Source organism: Lepisma saccharinum, chromosome 19 (genome assembly GCF_977018435.1).
Source record: "Lepisma saccharinum chromosome 19, izLepSacc3.1, whole genome shotgun sequence".
NCBI classification, from domain to species: Eukaryota; Metazoa; Arthropoda; class Insecta; order Zygentoma; family Lepismatidae; genus Lepisma; species Lepisma saccharinum.
In genome coordinates, this window is record NC_139247.1 from 68,405,141 (window position 1) to 68,418,282 (window position 13,142).

General features: G+C 35.8%; 2 protein-coding genes across 2 annotated transcripts in view; one reads left to right on the plus strand and one right to left on the minus strand.

The window, feature by feature from the left end:
- LOC146002912 (katanin p60 ATPase-containing subunit A-like 2) overlaps positions 1-5,541 on the plus strand; it is a 49,955-nt gene extending 44,414 nt beyond the window's left edge. The window contains exons 8-9 of the mRNA XM_083141013.1: positions 1,407-1,509; positions 5,381-5,541. Of these exons, the coding sequence (XP_082997139.1) occupies positions 1,407-1,509; positions 5,381-5,517 (240 nt within the window). The 3' untranslated portion in view covers positions 5,518-5,541. The remainder of the gene's footprint in view (positions 1-1,406; positions 1,510-5,380) is intronic.
- Positions 5,542-5,730: 189 nt separating this feature from the next.
- Positions 5,731-13,142, minus strand: part of Smn (survival motor neuron) — a 34,280-nt gene continuing 26,868 nt past the window's right edge. The window contains exons 6-7 of the mRNA XM_083141014.1: positions 7,939-8,065; positions 5,731-5,948 (exon numbers count right to left, since the gene is read on the minus strand). Coding sequence (XP_082997140.1) covers positions 5,845-5,948; positions 7,939-8,065 — 231 coding nt within the window. The 3' untranslated portion in view covers positions 5,731-5,844. The remainder of the gene's footprint in view (positions 5,949-7,938; positions 8,066-13,142) is intronic.

A 13,142-nucleotide genomic window follows, 5' to 3' on the forward strand; every position in this document is an offset into this window, starting at 1 on the left:
CACAATAGACTCACGAGAGAAATTCTTTTTTCATAAAGTCTGTGAAATGTTTGGTACTGGTCCCTATAATTTCAAAGAGTTTGACTTTCCACTCTAGCATAAATATACAGTTTTAAACCTGAAATTTTGATAAAAATTGTCTCCTCTGAGAAGTACCACTTAAATCATGCAGTAAGAGGTGCATTGATTAGTATGATTGCAAGTTTTGAAATGTTGCATTTAAAAATTCATTAAGAATTTTTTTAAAAAAAATCTTAACAAGGTCATTTTTCAACTACTTTCTAACGTGTTCTATAGAAATACCTATATATTATTTATTGAGAAAATTTTGTGTCCTACATTTTGGGACAGCATGTCCTACATTTCCCTTACAGCAATCTGGTAACCCTATGCAAGTGCCACTTAGTCTGAACAGGAGTGTACCTTATTTTATGCTTGACAAACTTCATAGAGATAAAAGGGAAGTAGATAGAAACTGTCCTACAGATTCCAGATCAGTATTTTGAGTGTTGATTGTTTATCATTATTTGCTTCCTTGTGTTTACGATTTTATTATAGCTGTTACAACTGACGACAAACCTTTTCCAAGTAGAATGAAGACAAGTTTCACAGAACCGGACTTCCGTTGCCAGTCCTCAGCCCTATTTAGCCACAGGACTGGTCCAGTTACATGCACACTTGTGTCAATGGTCGTGGCTGGCAAACAGACTTATGTGCACAAAAAAGTGTTACTAAATCAACATATGGATTTGAAATTGTGAAACATTGCAATTTCCATTAAGCAACCAGCTGAACTAGCTAAATAAATGCATGCGTCTTAATGCAACATTAATTGTATGATTGTAATACAAAATGGGCTCTATTTCTGTTACCAAAACAATATGTGCCAAACTTTCAAGTGCTGAAATGTGAATCTTTCTCCTGTTGCCCCTAAAAACAAATTTGTATTGACTGAAACTGCATTCAATGTTGCATGAATTAATGGGAGTATATTTAAAATATGCAGTGGATTTCACTGTGAAACCTTGAGCTTGCATTCTCTATTGTTGACAAGTGTGTTGGAATACCAGATGCATTGTCTAGTGTCAAGATTAAAATAAACAGAGAGTACAAAACGAACAGAAAACTTTGATATTTAACACAAGGAAATAGAAGTAATAGCATGAATATGGAATATATGTCGAAAGATGTTTGAAAATATGAAAATTTATGAACAAAACTATAAAACATGTAACTAATATGTGTACCATATGTAAAAGTATGAAAAATTAAAACAGCAGTTTTCAAGCTTATGTACCACAATTTCCAAACACAACGCAAAATGACATATGCATTTACATATAACCCAGTTTGCTGGTTGTGACTAGTGCAGCTAGACTGTAAGAATAAATTTACATTTTTTCCAGGCCACTGAAGGTTATTCTGGATCTGATATTAAGCTGGTGTGTAAAGAAGCTGCAATGAATGCCATGAGGGAAGTCTTTTCGATTTTGGAATCATATGGAAACGGTTAGTAACTTTACTAATGGATGAAAACATGTATTATGAATGTACACATGATTTTTTTTACAGTAACTATAGCTACACATTCCCTATGACATGAAGGAGCATAGCTGATGCAGAAGAAAGGCTTTACATTCTCAATCTCAACCAGTGCAGGTGATGTGATCAGCACCATGCACTGATCACCTCTACCCACCAGGTAGATCAATGTTCTTGAAGTTTCGCATAACCACTTTTTGTACATGTTTTTATCTGCGACCTTTCGTTCTGGTTCCCCAGAACTTTTTCAAGCTACACATACAACAGAACGAAATGTCGCAGATAAAATCAAATAAAAACCACTAAAAATAACTGCTAGATTATTTTGCATCCACCAGGTAGAGGCTGGATGAACTCCAAAGCTACTTTACACAGGGATATTTGTCAGAAAAATTACCACTGGTGATCCATTATATTATAGATACTTGAGTTTGAACTCCAATTAAAAATTAACCAGTAGACCTACATAAAAACTAATTACATCAAAAGTTAGCTTATTCAATTCCTCGTTAATCTGCACACAGGGATGTCCGTTGAACAGTAGAAACTGCAGGCTGACCAAGCAAGTCAATACATACGGCATCTTTACTCCATTGAATAAAATTGGTTTCGCAATGTGAATTGACAATGATAATGGATTTTAAAAACGGATGCAAAGAGCTTCAAAACAAGTCCAATATTACTACCTACCCAATACCAAGAAAAAGTTGTTTCACAAAATTGAAAAGAACGGTATCTTGACAAATTTTAAAAATCTGAAAATGAAGAATTGTGTTTAGAACCTTTCTGTCTGCACCGTACTAAAATTTTATCATGATCGGTGCACCCGTTTTTATTTACAGAATTTCAAAGAGAGTGATCGTTTGCAAAACTCTTTTTTGTTCTCAACGATAAAAAAGTAGAAGGCATACTCGGAAAAAAAATGGTTAATTATTATTATTATTAACTATTAATAATATATTAATGCAGAATTTAATAAGATAAATTTGATGTAACTAGTTTTTATGTAAGTCTACTGATTAATTTTTAATTGGAGTCCAAACTCTAGTATCTATAATTTTTAATCCGATGCATGCTAAAACACTCGGATTTACAAATTTATTTTACATTTTGTATGTACATTCTGGCTGCCAGAAAGGCTGAAATTTGGCCAATAAATAAAAAAGAAATCTTCCTTGCATTATTTGTATTTTTGCACATCATAAAGGGGAGAAGGGATTGCCGTTAACAAAATGGCAAACTTGAACACTTGAGCTACATAATACGTATAGAAATATTGGATTGGTAGAAGTATGCATATTTTGTTTTTGACGAAAACAAGAAATGTGAAGGAATACACTGTATTGTTAATTCTTCTTTTAGAAAAGCACGAGATGCATTTTTCTCCAATATTTTGTCACGAAATGAACTGCAAAATGCAAGACATGGATTATTTACAGACACGACACCTTCTAAGCTCTGAATTATCCTGCGAGTTATGCAAATCATGGAAGCAAAAATGTACTCCTTTATACAGGAATAAATTTAATACCTAAAAACTACATAAATGTGCTACTAGAAGGGAAATGTTTACTTTGTGTAATAAGTATAGTTTTTAAATCAAAATGTATTTCTTTTTCACAGTTTTAACACCGAATCACCATTGTATATATTGCTATTGATCCTGAAACATGCCTAGTTTTTGTAACAAAATCTTGATTTTTTATTCAACATAAATATGTGGCTCTGTGGATTGGTAAAAAAGTTTGATATTCAAACCAATACAATTGCTTTCAATAATCCCTACTAACAATAAGAGTAAATGTTACAGATAGTGTGATTATGGGGATGCAACATATTAAATCAGTTCTTTATCAACTGAAATAGGCATACTGAATTATCAGTAAAATTACTAATACTATTATCAACCTGTCTGTGGCCGCGGTGGCTCAGTCGGTAACGCGTCTGACTACCATGCTCAAGGTCCCGGGTTCGATCCCCGGCCGGTTCAAATCCGGGAACTTTTCTAACGGTGAAAGCGGCCCCGGCGCCCACCCAGCGTCGAATAACATGGGTACCTGGGGGAAACCCTGGGGGGTAAAGGCGGTTAGGGGCGTGATGCTGATCACATCACCCCCACTCACGACCGGATCAAGAAAGTGTGGGGCGTTACCCCCACACCCCCTATACGCCTTCATGGCGTGGTGCTATGCACAGGGGAACACTTTACTTTTTTTTACTTTATTATCAACCTGTCTATAAATAGCTTGCAATTTTGTGTTAAATTCTGCCATTTTGTTATTGTTTTCATGAATATAAACATATAATTTATATTCTCTGCTTTTGTAGTCTGAATGTGCAGTGCCTTTTTTGAATGGTGGGATATAAGTTATCCTGACTGTTAAATTTTATAATGTTAATTTAATGTAAAAATTCATATCTCCCCAATTTTACATTTGCCTGCATTAAACATTCAATCATGGCCACCATAGAGAGTAATGCTATTAAATGTTACTGAATTTTACATTTTCCCACATGCCAACCTCCATAGCAGAGTGGTTAACACAGCATGCAATGACACCAGGGGTCCCAGTCTGGGCACAGGATTAGTCAAAAGTAAAGTAAAATAAACCAAATGAATCAAGCATTTCCACATGCTAAGTTTTTTTCACCTTGGCCCCCTGAAAAACAAAATCAAGATTCTAATGTGTGTGTATATACCGTATTTACTCATGTATAATGCACACTTTTTTCCAAAATATTTGCCCCCAAAATCTGTGGTGAACATTATGCACGGAATAATTTGGTCAGCTAACATAAAACCATACAGGGTTAAGTTATTCCATGATTTTGTGACACATTGATTTTTCATGTTTACGAAACCCTATCATGTTATGTATCATTGTAAAGCTTAAATTCTGCAGTTTTTGAATATGGCAACAGTATTCCATTCAAGATGGTGATACTAATGTGCAATGCGGTTGAAATAAGGTCATCACAAAATGAAGGAACGTTATTTTTATGGTACTTAGGATAAAGAAAAGATATGAAAAAATATATAATAATTGAATTGTGCCTTAATGGAAGAAATCTTGTGCTGCTAACTGCTAGTTTGAGGGTCCTGAATGTGCCTCATATAAATGTTAATCACAGAAAAAGTATATATTTTTAAGTTTTTTTATCTAGAAAAAGTACAGAAGGAATAATGAGCAAATACACATATAAAAGTTTAAAGGCAATTTCCTACAACACCAAGAAAAAGCAGTGCCATTCTAGCAGAATTCGAACGTGCACCTCCCATCACATGGGATGCGTATCAGCGGTATATGTTGGGTGAGAAATAATACAAAATAAGTTCCTGAGCAAATCCATAAGGTAATTTTGATCTTGCTTTATACTATTAAGAGAATAAATAAGGCGATTAAAGAGTGTGAAAGCTTTGGGATGCTAAACACAGTGGAGGAAGAGGGTGGAGATGGCATGGGTTGCTGGCTTATTGTTTACACAAGAGGTGTTTACCTCTTGGTCCACATAGCCAGTCAGTTACTCCTGATCGGCATAGCGACAGCTTTATAACCTAACCTACAAATAAGAAAGCCATTTCTTGAACCTGGATTGTACTGCGCATTATATATTATTATTTATATAATTGTTTCTGTCACTTTTCCCCATCAAAACCCAGGGTGTGCATTATACACGCGTAAATATGGTATATAATACAAGAATTTGTGCAAACATAAGATTTGTTATGATTTAATGTGTTAAAGCAATGTATGGCAAGGTTCAGTGGACATTCTCCTCTATATCTTTGCATTTATTACTAAAAAGAGATGCAAAAATATTCTTTGTACTCTTTCAGATAAAGAGCTGCCTTCATTGAAACTGAAGAAAATCACAACAGCCGATCTACTATCTGCATTAGAAAAAACTAAACCTTCTGCCGCACATCTTGTGAAGAAGTATCAACAATGGCAGAAAGAGTTTGGATCTGTTTAAGTTTTCTAAATAAATTATCTCCAGTCTTTAATTTGACATTTTTTTATTTAAAGAAACATTTTTATTTGGTGCCTTAGTCAATGTAAGCTTTCCTCATGGGAAAAAGTGTGTTGGGACAAATATGAGCTTTTTGTCCAACTGAATGTCACTTACCTTTTACACAATATCTATAAATACGATGACCATCAACATCTTGTTCATAATAAACAATGTTCATAATACGAATTTGCTTATAAAACCTTTACAAAAACACTCAATAGACTTCAGTCGTTTACACATTCTTCGCAGCAAAAGAGTAAAAATAAATCAGTCCTTGTTTATTTTACTTCACCTTGATTTCTTCCTTCTACTGGTTTTGTCCTCTTGGTTTTCTGCAGGTTTAAGACGACTGTGTGGGTACATCTTTGCCTGTTTGAGACCATGGTAATATCCTGCAATTTGCAAGATTTGTAAATATTAATTATATACTAAATTGATTGTGATGATAGTGATATTAAAATGCTCACAACACATAGTTTCAACTCTACTTGGCTTGGCAAATAAATATAATAATAATAATAATAACCATGCCCTTGTTTGAACATTTTTTTTGGGGGTGGAGGGCGGTGACACAGAAATTTTAGTTCTTTCTCGAATGTTCCCATAATCACTGGAGATATTCATACTTCAGGTTTGTGCGACTTACTCACTTTTATATATATTCTTTCGTATTTCTAAGAATTAAAAATACAAAAATATTTATTACTTATGAGTATCTATTTTGTACACCGACAACATTTAGGGAACCACTGTTCCCTTCTTCAGGTCCTATATATCAGCTATCAGAAAATTGCCATAGCCTCGTCAATTCATACACTCGTCAGGAAAAGGAATTCGTACATTATGGTAAAGGTAAAATATTTGGAAAACACTAAAACTTTTGCTTTACCCATGCTCACTACTTTTTGTTAAAAATAATCACGCATACGATAGGGAAAGCACAGGCAGTCCGCATGGGAATAGTGTGATAGGGGTCATCTTTTCTTTTTTAAAAGTTTTAACTTGCACTGGTTCTTAAGTGGAAGGTTTTATAGTGATTATAGCACACTTTTTTTTCAACGAACCACATATTTGTTAGCTATGAAAAAACGCTGAAATAAGTGCCATACAATAAGCTGTTTTTTCTCAATTCGTATTTTTATGTGGAAAATTGTAATTTTAAAAAACAACAATAAAAATTCAATTATCTCGAAAACTACTACTTTTCGGATGGGGTACCATATGGTCAAATTTATTGCCAATTGCCTCTACTTTAACCCCTTTCAGGGATACATCTAATTACAGGTCACCCTGTGTATGTGCCAATAATTATGTATGGAGCAGAGACTTGCACAATGACAGAGAGAGACAAAAGAAAGATGCAGGCAGTGAAGACGAAATTTTTAAGGAGTATATTGGGGAAGAGTAGAAGGGACAGAATAAGGAATGAGGAGATCTGACAGACAGTGGGGGTGGTGAAGTTTCAGGACAGGATAGATCAAGCACAGATGAGATGGTTCGGACACATGAAGAGGATGGATCCAGAAAGACTACAAGTAAGAACTAGCCATGCACAAGGAGTGGGAATAAGGCCAAGAAGGAGACCAAGATGTCGGTGGAAAGAGCAGATAGCGGAAAGTGTTAGGAGAAGAGGTCAAGATTAGAACACCGTGGAAAGAGAGGAGTGGTGGAAGACTACGAAAAAATAATGTACAGGCTTCACTTCTATGCTGACCCAACCAGAGGTAGGAAACGGCGAAGGATGATGATGATGGAAATGCAGGACAATTTCCAATTGGTGAATTGTACTCATTGTAAGATTGTTATTGGAAGCATTTGTTTTCAATTGTAAAATCAAGTGGAAATTTCATAACTGTTTACAGTGTACACATTTTACTGTTTTCGACACTCTTCTACTGTCAACTGAAATGTGCCGAAACCCATTTGTAGGTCTACTGTACAGCTAATGTTTTGGTCTGTAGATGCTGCATTCTCTCATGTAAATCATATTTAGATCCTACATGGTAATGTATGGTCTTATTATTTAGAATTGTAATCACAACTGCATGGAGTGGTTTCCTTCCATGTATGGGTTTTTAGGTTCACAGGGTTGCTTATTAGTACACAACGACCTTGTGCATGGTGAAAAAACCTGCAAATCATTTCACTGCAAGTGTGGTATATTTGAAGATGAGCGGACTCGAACGATTATGAGCAAACGAGTGGTCCCATGCAGGACTACGAAATGCCAGATACTGGAAAACTTTTATTTTTGTGACCGCACCTTCTTCAAACATAAGTAAAAAGACAGTGGAAATGGAATCAATCAAGTTAAATAAATTTTTTATCACAAATTACGCAACGTAACTCATAACTGTATTGTCCTAATATTAATTTACATACCTGTGTGAAAGCCGCTCATGAACCAAGCCATAAGCATAGCAGAAAGAGCCTGGCTGTCTGCTTCGCTGCATTCTTCTGTCAGAGGAAACGGTGGGGGTGGGACTGGGATAGGCATCGGAGGCATCCCCTGGAACAAGCAAAATAAATATACTGATATTCTGAGACCTTTAGGTGGTGCTGCTATTTCAGCACTTAATTAAGCAGTACTCTTAACAAAATTTAATATTTGGAATTTTGGTAATGGCACGAGGCATATTTTTTAAGTAAGTACAGTTTTGATATGTACAAAAAACAAGTAAACTTTTTGTAACAATTTTATTGTTACATGAAAGACCACACTTTTATCTACTTTTTCACATAATTGCCACCAATATTAAGACACTTATCATATCGAACAACAAGCTTCTGTATTCCGTCTTCATAGAAGTTTGCCGCCTGAGTTGACAGCCACTGCAACATGGCCGTTTTGAGGTTATCGTCGTCATCGTGGCACTGACCTCCGAGATGCTTCTTCAGTTGCAGAAACACGTGGTAGTCACTGCTAGATCGGCGCTGTATGGAGGATGATCAAATTGTTCCCAGCCAAATGATGCGATGAGGTCTTGACAAGAAAAGTCAAGGCGCTACCTAAACGTTTGCTTTTGTGCGCCTCAGTTAACATTTTTGGTACCCATCGTGAGAACAATTTTCGATAGTTTAAGTGTTCGGTAACAATTTCGTAGATAACACTTCTTGAAACTTCAGGGAACTCCTCTGATAACGAAGAACTCGTGAAGCGTCTGTTCTCTTTCTGCACCAAATCGACAGTGATCACTGAGGGTCGCCCACTCCGTTCCTCATCATGAACATTCTTTCGGCCATCTTTGAAAGCTCTTACCCATTTGCGTACCATTCCATCACTCATAATGTTTTGTCCGTAGACTTCACAAATCTGATGGTGAATTTCAACTGCTTTCACGCCTTTAGCACTAAGAAAACAAATAACAGCGCATATTTCACAGTCGGCGGGATTCTCAATCGGCGGAGGCATTTTAAATATGCAAAAGCAAATGTATAAACGATCGATTGTTGCCGCAATGGCGTCTGTGGCTTGCCAACAGATGCAGGTACACAGTGCTAATGCACGGGACACCGACCGCAGCGCTGCAGCGGCGGAATTTCAAAACTGTACTTACTTTAAAAATACGCCTTGTATAATTATACCTTATAACACTCTCAATGCTAGTGACAATGGTTATACATTAACATGCAATGTTGATTGGACATTATCTTTTGTCTAGTGCTTTAAACTACACATATTCTAAAACTATGTTTCGAGAGAGCACCTCTTCTTTCATTTCCAGGTGATATAATTTCTTCTTGCCGGTGGAACCTAAGACAATCCTGTAATTTTACTAACCAACTAAGTACTGCATGGCAGAATTGAATATCAATTCTTGCTATACTTATGGTACTATTTCTAATTTCCTCTGTAGAGGACCATATTTGCTTTAATTCTGCACTGGGATAACTTTTTTTGGGCCATTGCTATGAAGGCTGCTTCTTTGTTTTTCATTAGCTTCCAATTTGGTTCTTTGTGTAGTACAGGGTGTTTCAAAAAGAATCACCCGATTTCAAAACGCTATATCTTTTTTTATTTATCAAACCAGGAACTTGGAATTGCTTTTAAAATACACAGTTATACATAATTTTTTACATAAAAAGTGTTCATAAATGCTCAATGTGACCCCCTTTGGACACACTGCATATGTCCATACGGTAGGAGAATTCGTCCCATACAGTTGGGGGCATGTCTGGAGTCACTGTTGCCACTGCTGCTGTGATCCGATTTTGCAGTTCATCCACAGTAGTCATTGGAATCAAGCTGTAACTGTGGGAAAAGCTAGTTCTCACCATACTGTCGTATGTTGTAACAGACTCACACACTTCAAAGCGTACACAGAAAGCTTTTTGTTGCGACGTCGCCATCTTGCTTGAATCTGATGCAAGCGTGGGGTGGGGTGGGGGGTGGGGGGTGCTACTGCTACCTGCAAGCAATCATATGAAACTCACAAATATCCTCTTCCTAACAGTGCATTGTTCGATGTTTCTTAGTGAACGGTTACCGAGTTAAATGACTTCGAAATCTGATGATTATTTTTTAAACATGGTGTACTGTTATGTTGTGGCAACCCATATGTCCTCCTTCTTGAAGACGATGACTCTGAGAACGGGATGAAAGCTTGGAATTAAGTTCTTAAATTTGTTTCATGATGTATCTTTTAACCTTCTGGTTGTTCCGCACATGGAATAAAAAGGTATTTTTTTTTCAAATACAATACCAAATTGATCGTATCATAGGTTTTAAGATACTGATACCACTGATGCTATCTTACTTTAAAAAAAAAACTTGGATAATTCAACTCTTACTGGTTCTTCTATGGAAAGTTATTCTTTGTATTATTTTGATTGTTATTACAGTTACATGTGAAACAAACTGTCAATCAACTTGTTTATTCACTTCATTTTATGCAATGGGAAGTTAAAAAAGGAGTTTATTTGTTTGAATTTGTTTTTAGGTTCATTTGTACAGAAAGTCTAATCAGGACTGGACCTACAGTTTAAACTGGGATCCAAACTTGAGGTTCAGGCCGCAGCGCACAGTCAAGATGTCATCGTCTGGAGGTGATCGTCTTAACGCTGTAAACACCTTGTTGTATTTTTATTGTAGAGAATTAAGGTATATTTATTTCTTTTATGAAGTTAAATTTTGACGTTTACCCTCCCGACGAATATAGTTAGAAGAAAAGTAGAATATTGAATATTTACACCAAAATTTTCATTCAGGAAGTCACTATGGCCACCACAAAAATTCCTACCATAGCACAAAGAAAGGGCACCATTAGAACCTTCCAGGTGGAAAAATTTAAACATTGTATTTCTTTGAAAAATAGTATCCAGAATATTTGTCAGCTACAGTAAAACTTGTTACAGCGTTTGTATGTAGAAATCAATGGATTAAATCAAAATCCTGCATGTTATGTTGACCGTAAACTTGCTAAGTTATCTAATCAATTAAATTTTCTTTACCCAAAATTAATCAACCAGATAATGCAGATATTCTGTGTACCTATACAATCTCAATACAAAAACTTAATTTCTATAACATTTCAAATAAATTGGTACAAGAGCAATGTTACATTTCTGTGAATAAAGACTAAACCTAAATCACTTGTCACATTGTAATTTCGACCCTTTTGACTTTATTGAATGAAAGATAATCTTTTCATTGTCGATAGTAAGATCTGTGACAAAAACGTAAGAGTTTTCACATTTTCATTGAAAAAAAAAGCAGATTAACATTTCAATCTTCGCATTCATTTGGAAAATAAACATTTGGAATATTTCCTAACACTTTGTTTAAACTCTGCTAATATAATCATGAAGAATGTTAGTGAATTATGAAACAACATTATCACTGATTTAATAATCAAAATTACGAACATCAAAGCTTCACAAACACAAAAAATAAAAAACAGTTCACATGAAACAATTTTATAAAATTTACTACATCTGCAGTTCAAATAACATACCTAGGTAATAAAATGCTTTCTGTGTGAAAACATTTGTGTTTGAAACATAAATAATATATTCTTGGATAATTTTACACATGAATATTTCATCGAAGTTCTTATTACACATCGTACCCTTGTACAGAAGGTCGGTCCACGTTTATGGAAACGATTCGGAACGTCCGCCACTCACAGACAATCACATCTGCGAACGCAGGGTCCATTGCAAACGGCTCTATGAACAGTATTTAGCGGGTGACAAATGGAAATACAGTATGTGGTCACCTTAGATGAGGCCTGGTTCTATTTGTCAAATTCCAAGCGGGTCCGAGCCATTTACTATCATCCAAAGGATGCCAAGGACCGGGCAAATTGGGTGCGCACATGCCGGTTTTTGCCACACAGGGAAACTTCCCCTGCATCGAGTTGCACACAATATGAAAATTAACATAGCAACTATCAACAGCATGTTCTGGATCCATTATACCGGTAGGATATTCCATCTTTATATGGTGCTGAGGTGTCGAAGGTCTTCATTCATCAAGACAAACCATCCAGCCATACATCTCGAACAACATACATGCCCATTAAGTGCTTGACACTGGGATCCGTGCTATCCCATATTCCAACATCCCTGTGAAGTTTCCCAACGCTGCACCAATGGATTTTTGTGCCTTTGGGTGTTTGAAGCGAGCAATTTCTTTACGTCGCCCACGCACATTGAATGGCTTTTGGAAAGTGTGCCAGGAGGAGTGGTCCAAACTTGATCAGACTTCTCTGAACAAAAGCCTCCTCAAATGGACACTTCGGTGTCGGGCTATTGCCTATAGCCAGGGTCGTCATATTGAGCACAACTGCTGGTGGAAGCATGGCTTTACGCCCTACGGCAGGTGTCACAAAATCGTTTCCATAAACGTAGACTGACCTTCTGTATTTGAGTGCATAACATATCTCCATTAGCCTAAAGAAACATAAAAGTGGGATAAAATAAGAATGTAAATGTAGACATGTATCAATTTGGCTCAGTTGTATAGCTTTCTTTCATTAAGCATATTTTGAAACTGAAAATGCAATACATGCTTGCATAATTTTACACTAAGAAATTGCTTTAGTAGACATGAGCATAATATTTTAAACGTTGACTGAATCTTGAAACAAATTATAGCTATTGCAATCATAAGCAACAACGCATCTTAACGTCAATCTTAACATTGTAATTCAGGGTAAATTATTTGAAGTTTCTAAAAAAATTGTTTCAAAGGTAAAACTTGACCAAATTTAAGAGTATATTAGATGCCTATTCCGGACACATGAAATCTTTACATCATGAACTATTTCTGTTATTTGTTTATGAGTATAAAACCTTTGTTAATTAATTGTATTTTATCATAGGGACCGAATCACGTGGAATTGCCCTACACATTTACCATTTTCAGCAAGATCTTGAAGACATGTGAACGTTACTCTTAACTCTTTCATCAGAATTGCTTCTGCAATTGAGCACACAACACTTACACACCATATCTTTTGTACATTTAAGCATATTTATACGTCATGTAAAGTCGATTACAGTTCTTAAATTTGCATTACAATTCCATATTCACTAAAAAGGTCCAACATTGATTCCCAAGAAGCAAATCAAACATGGCGGCT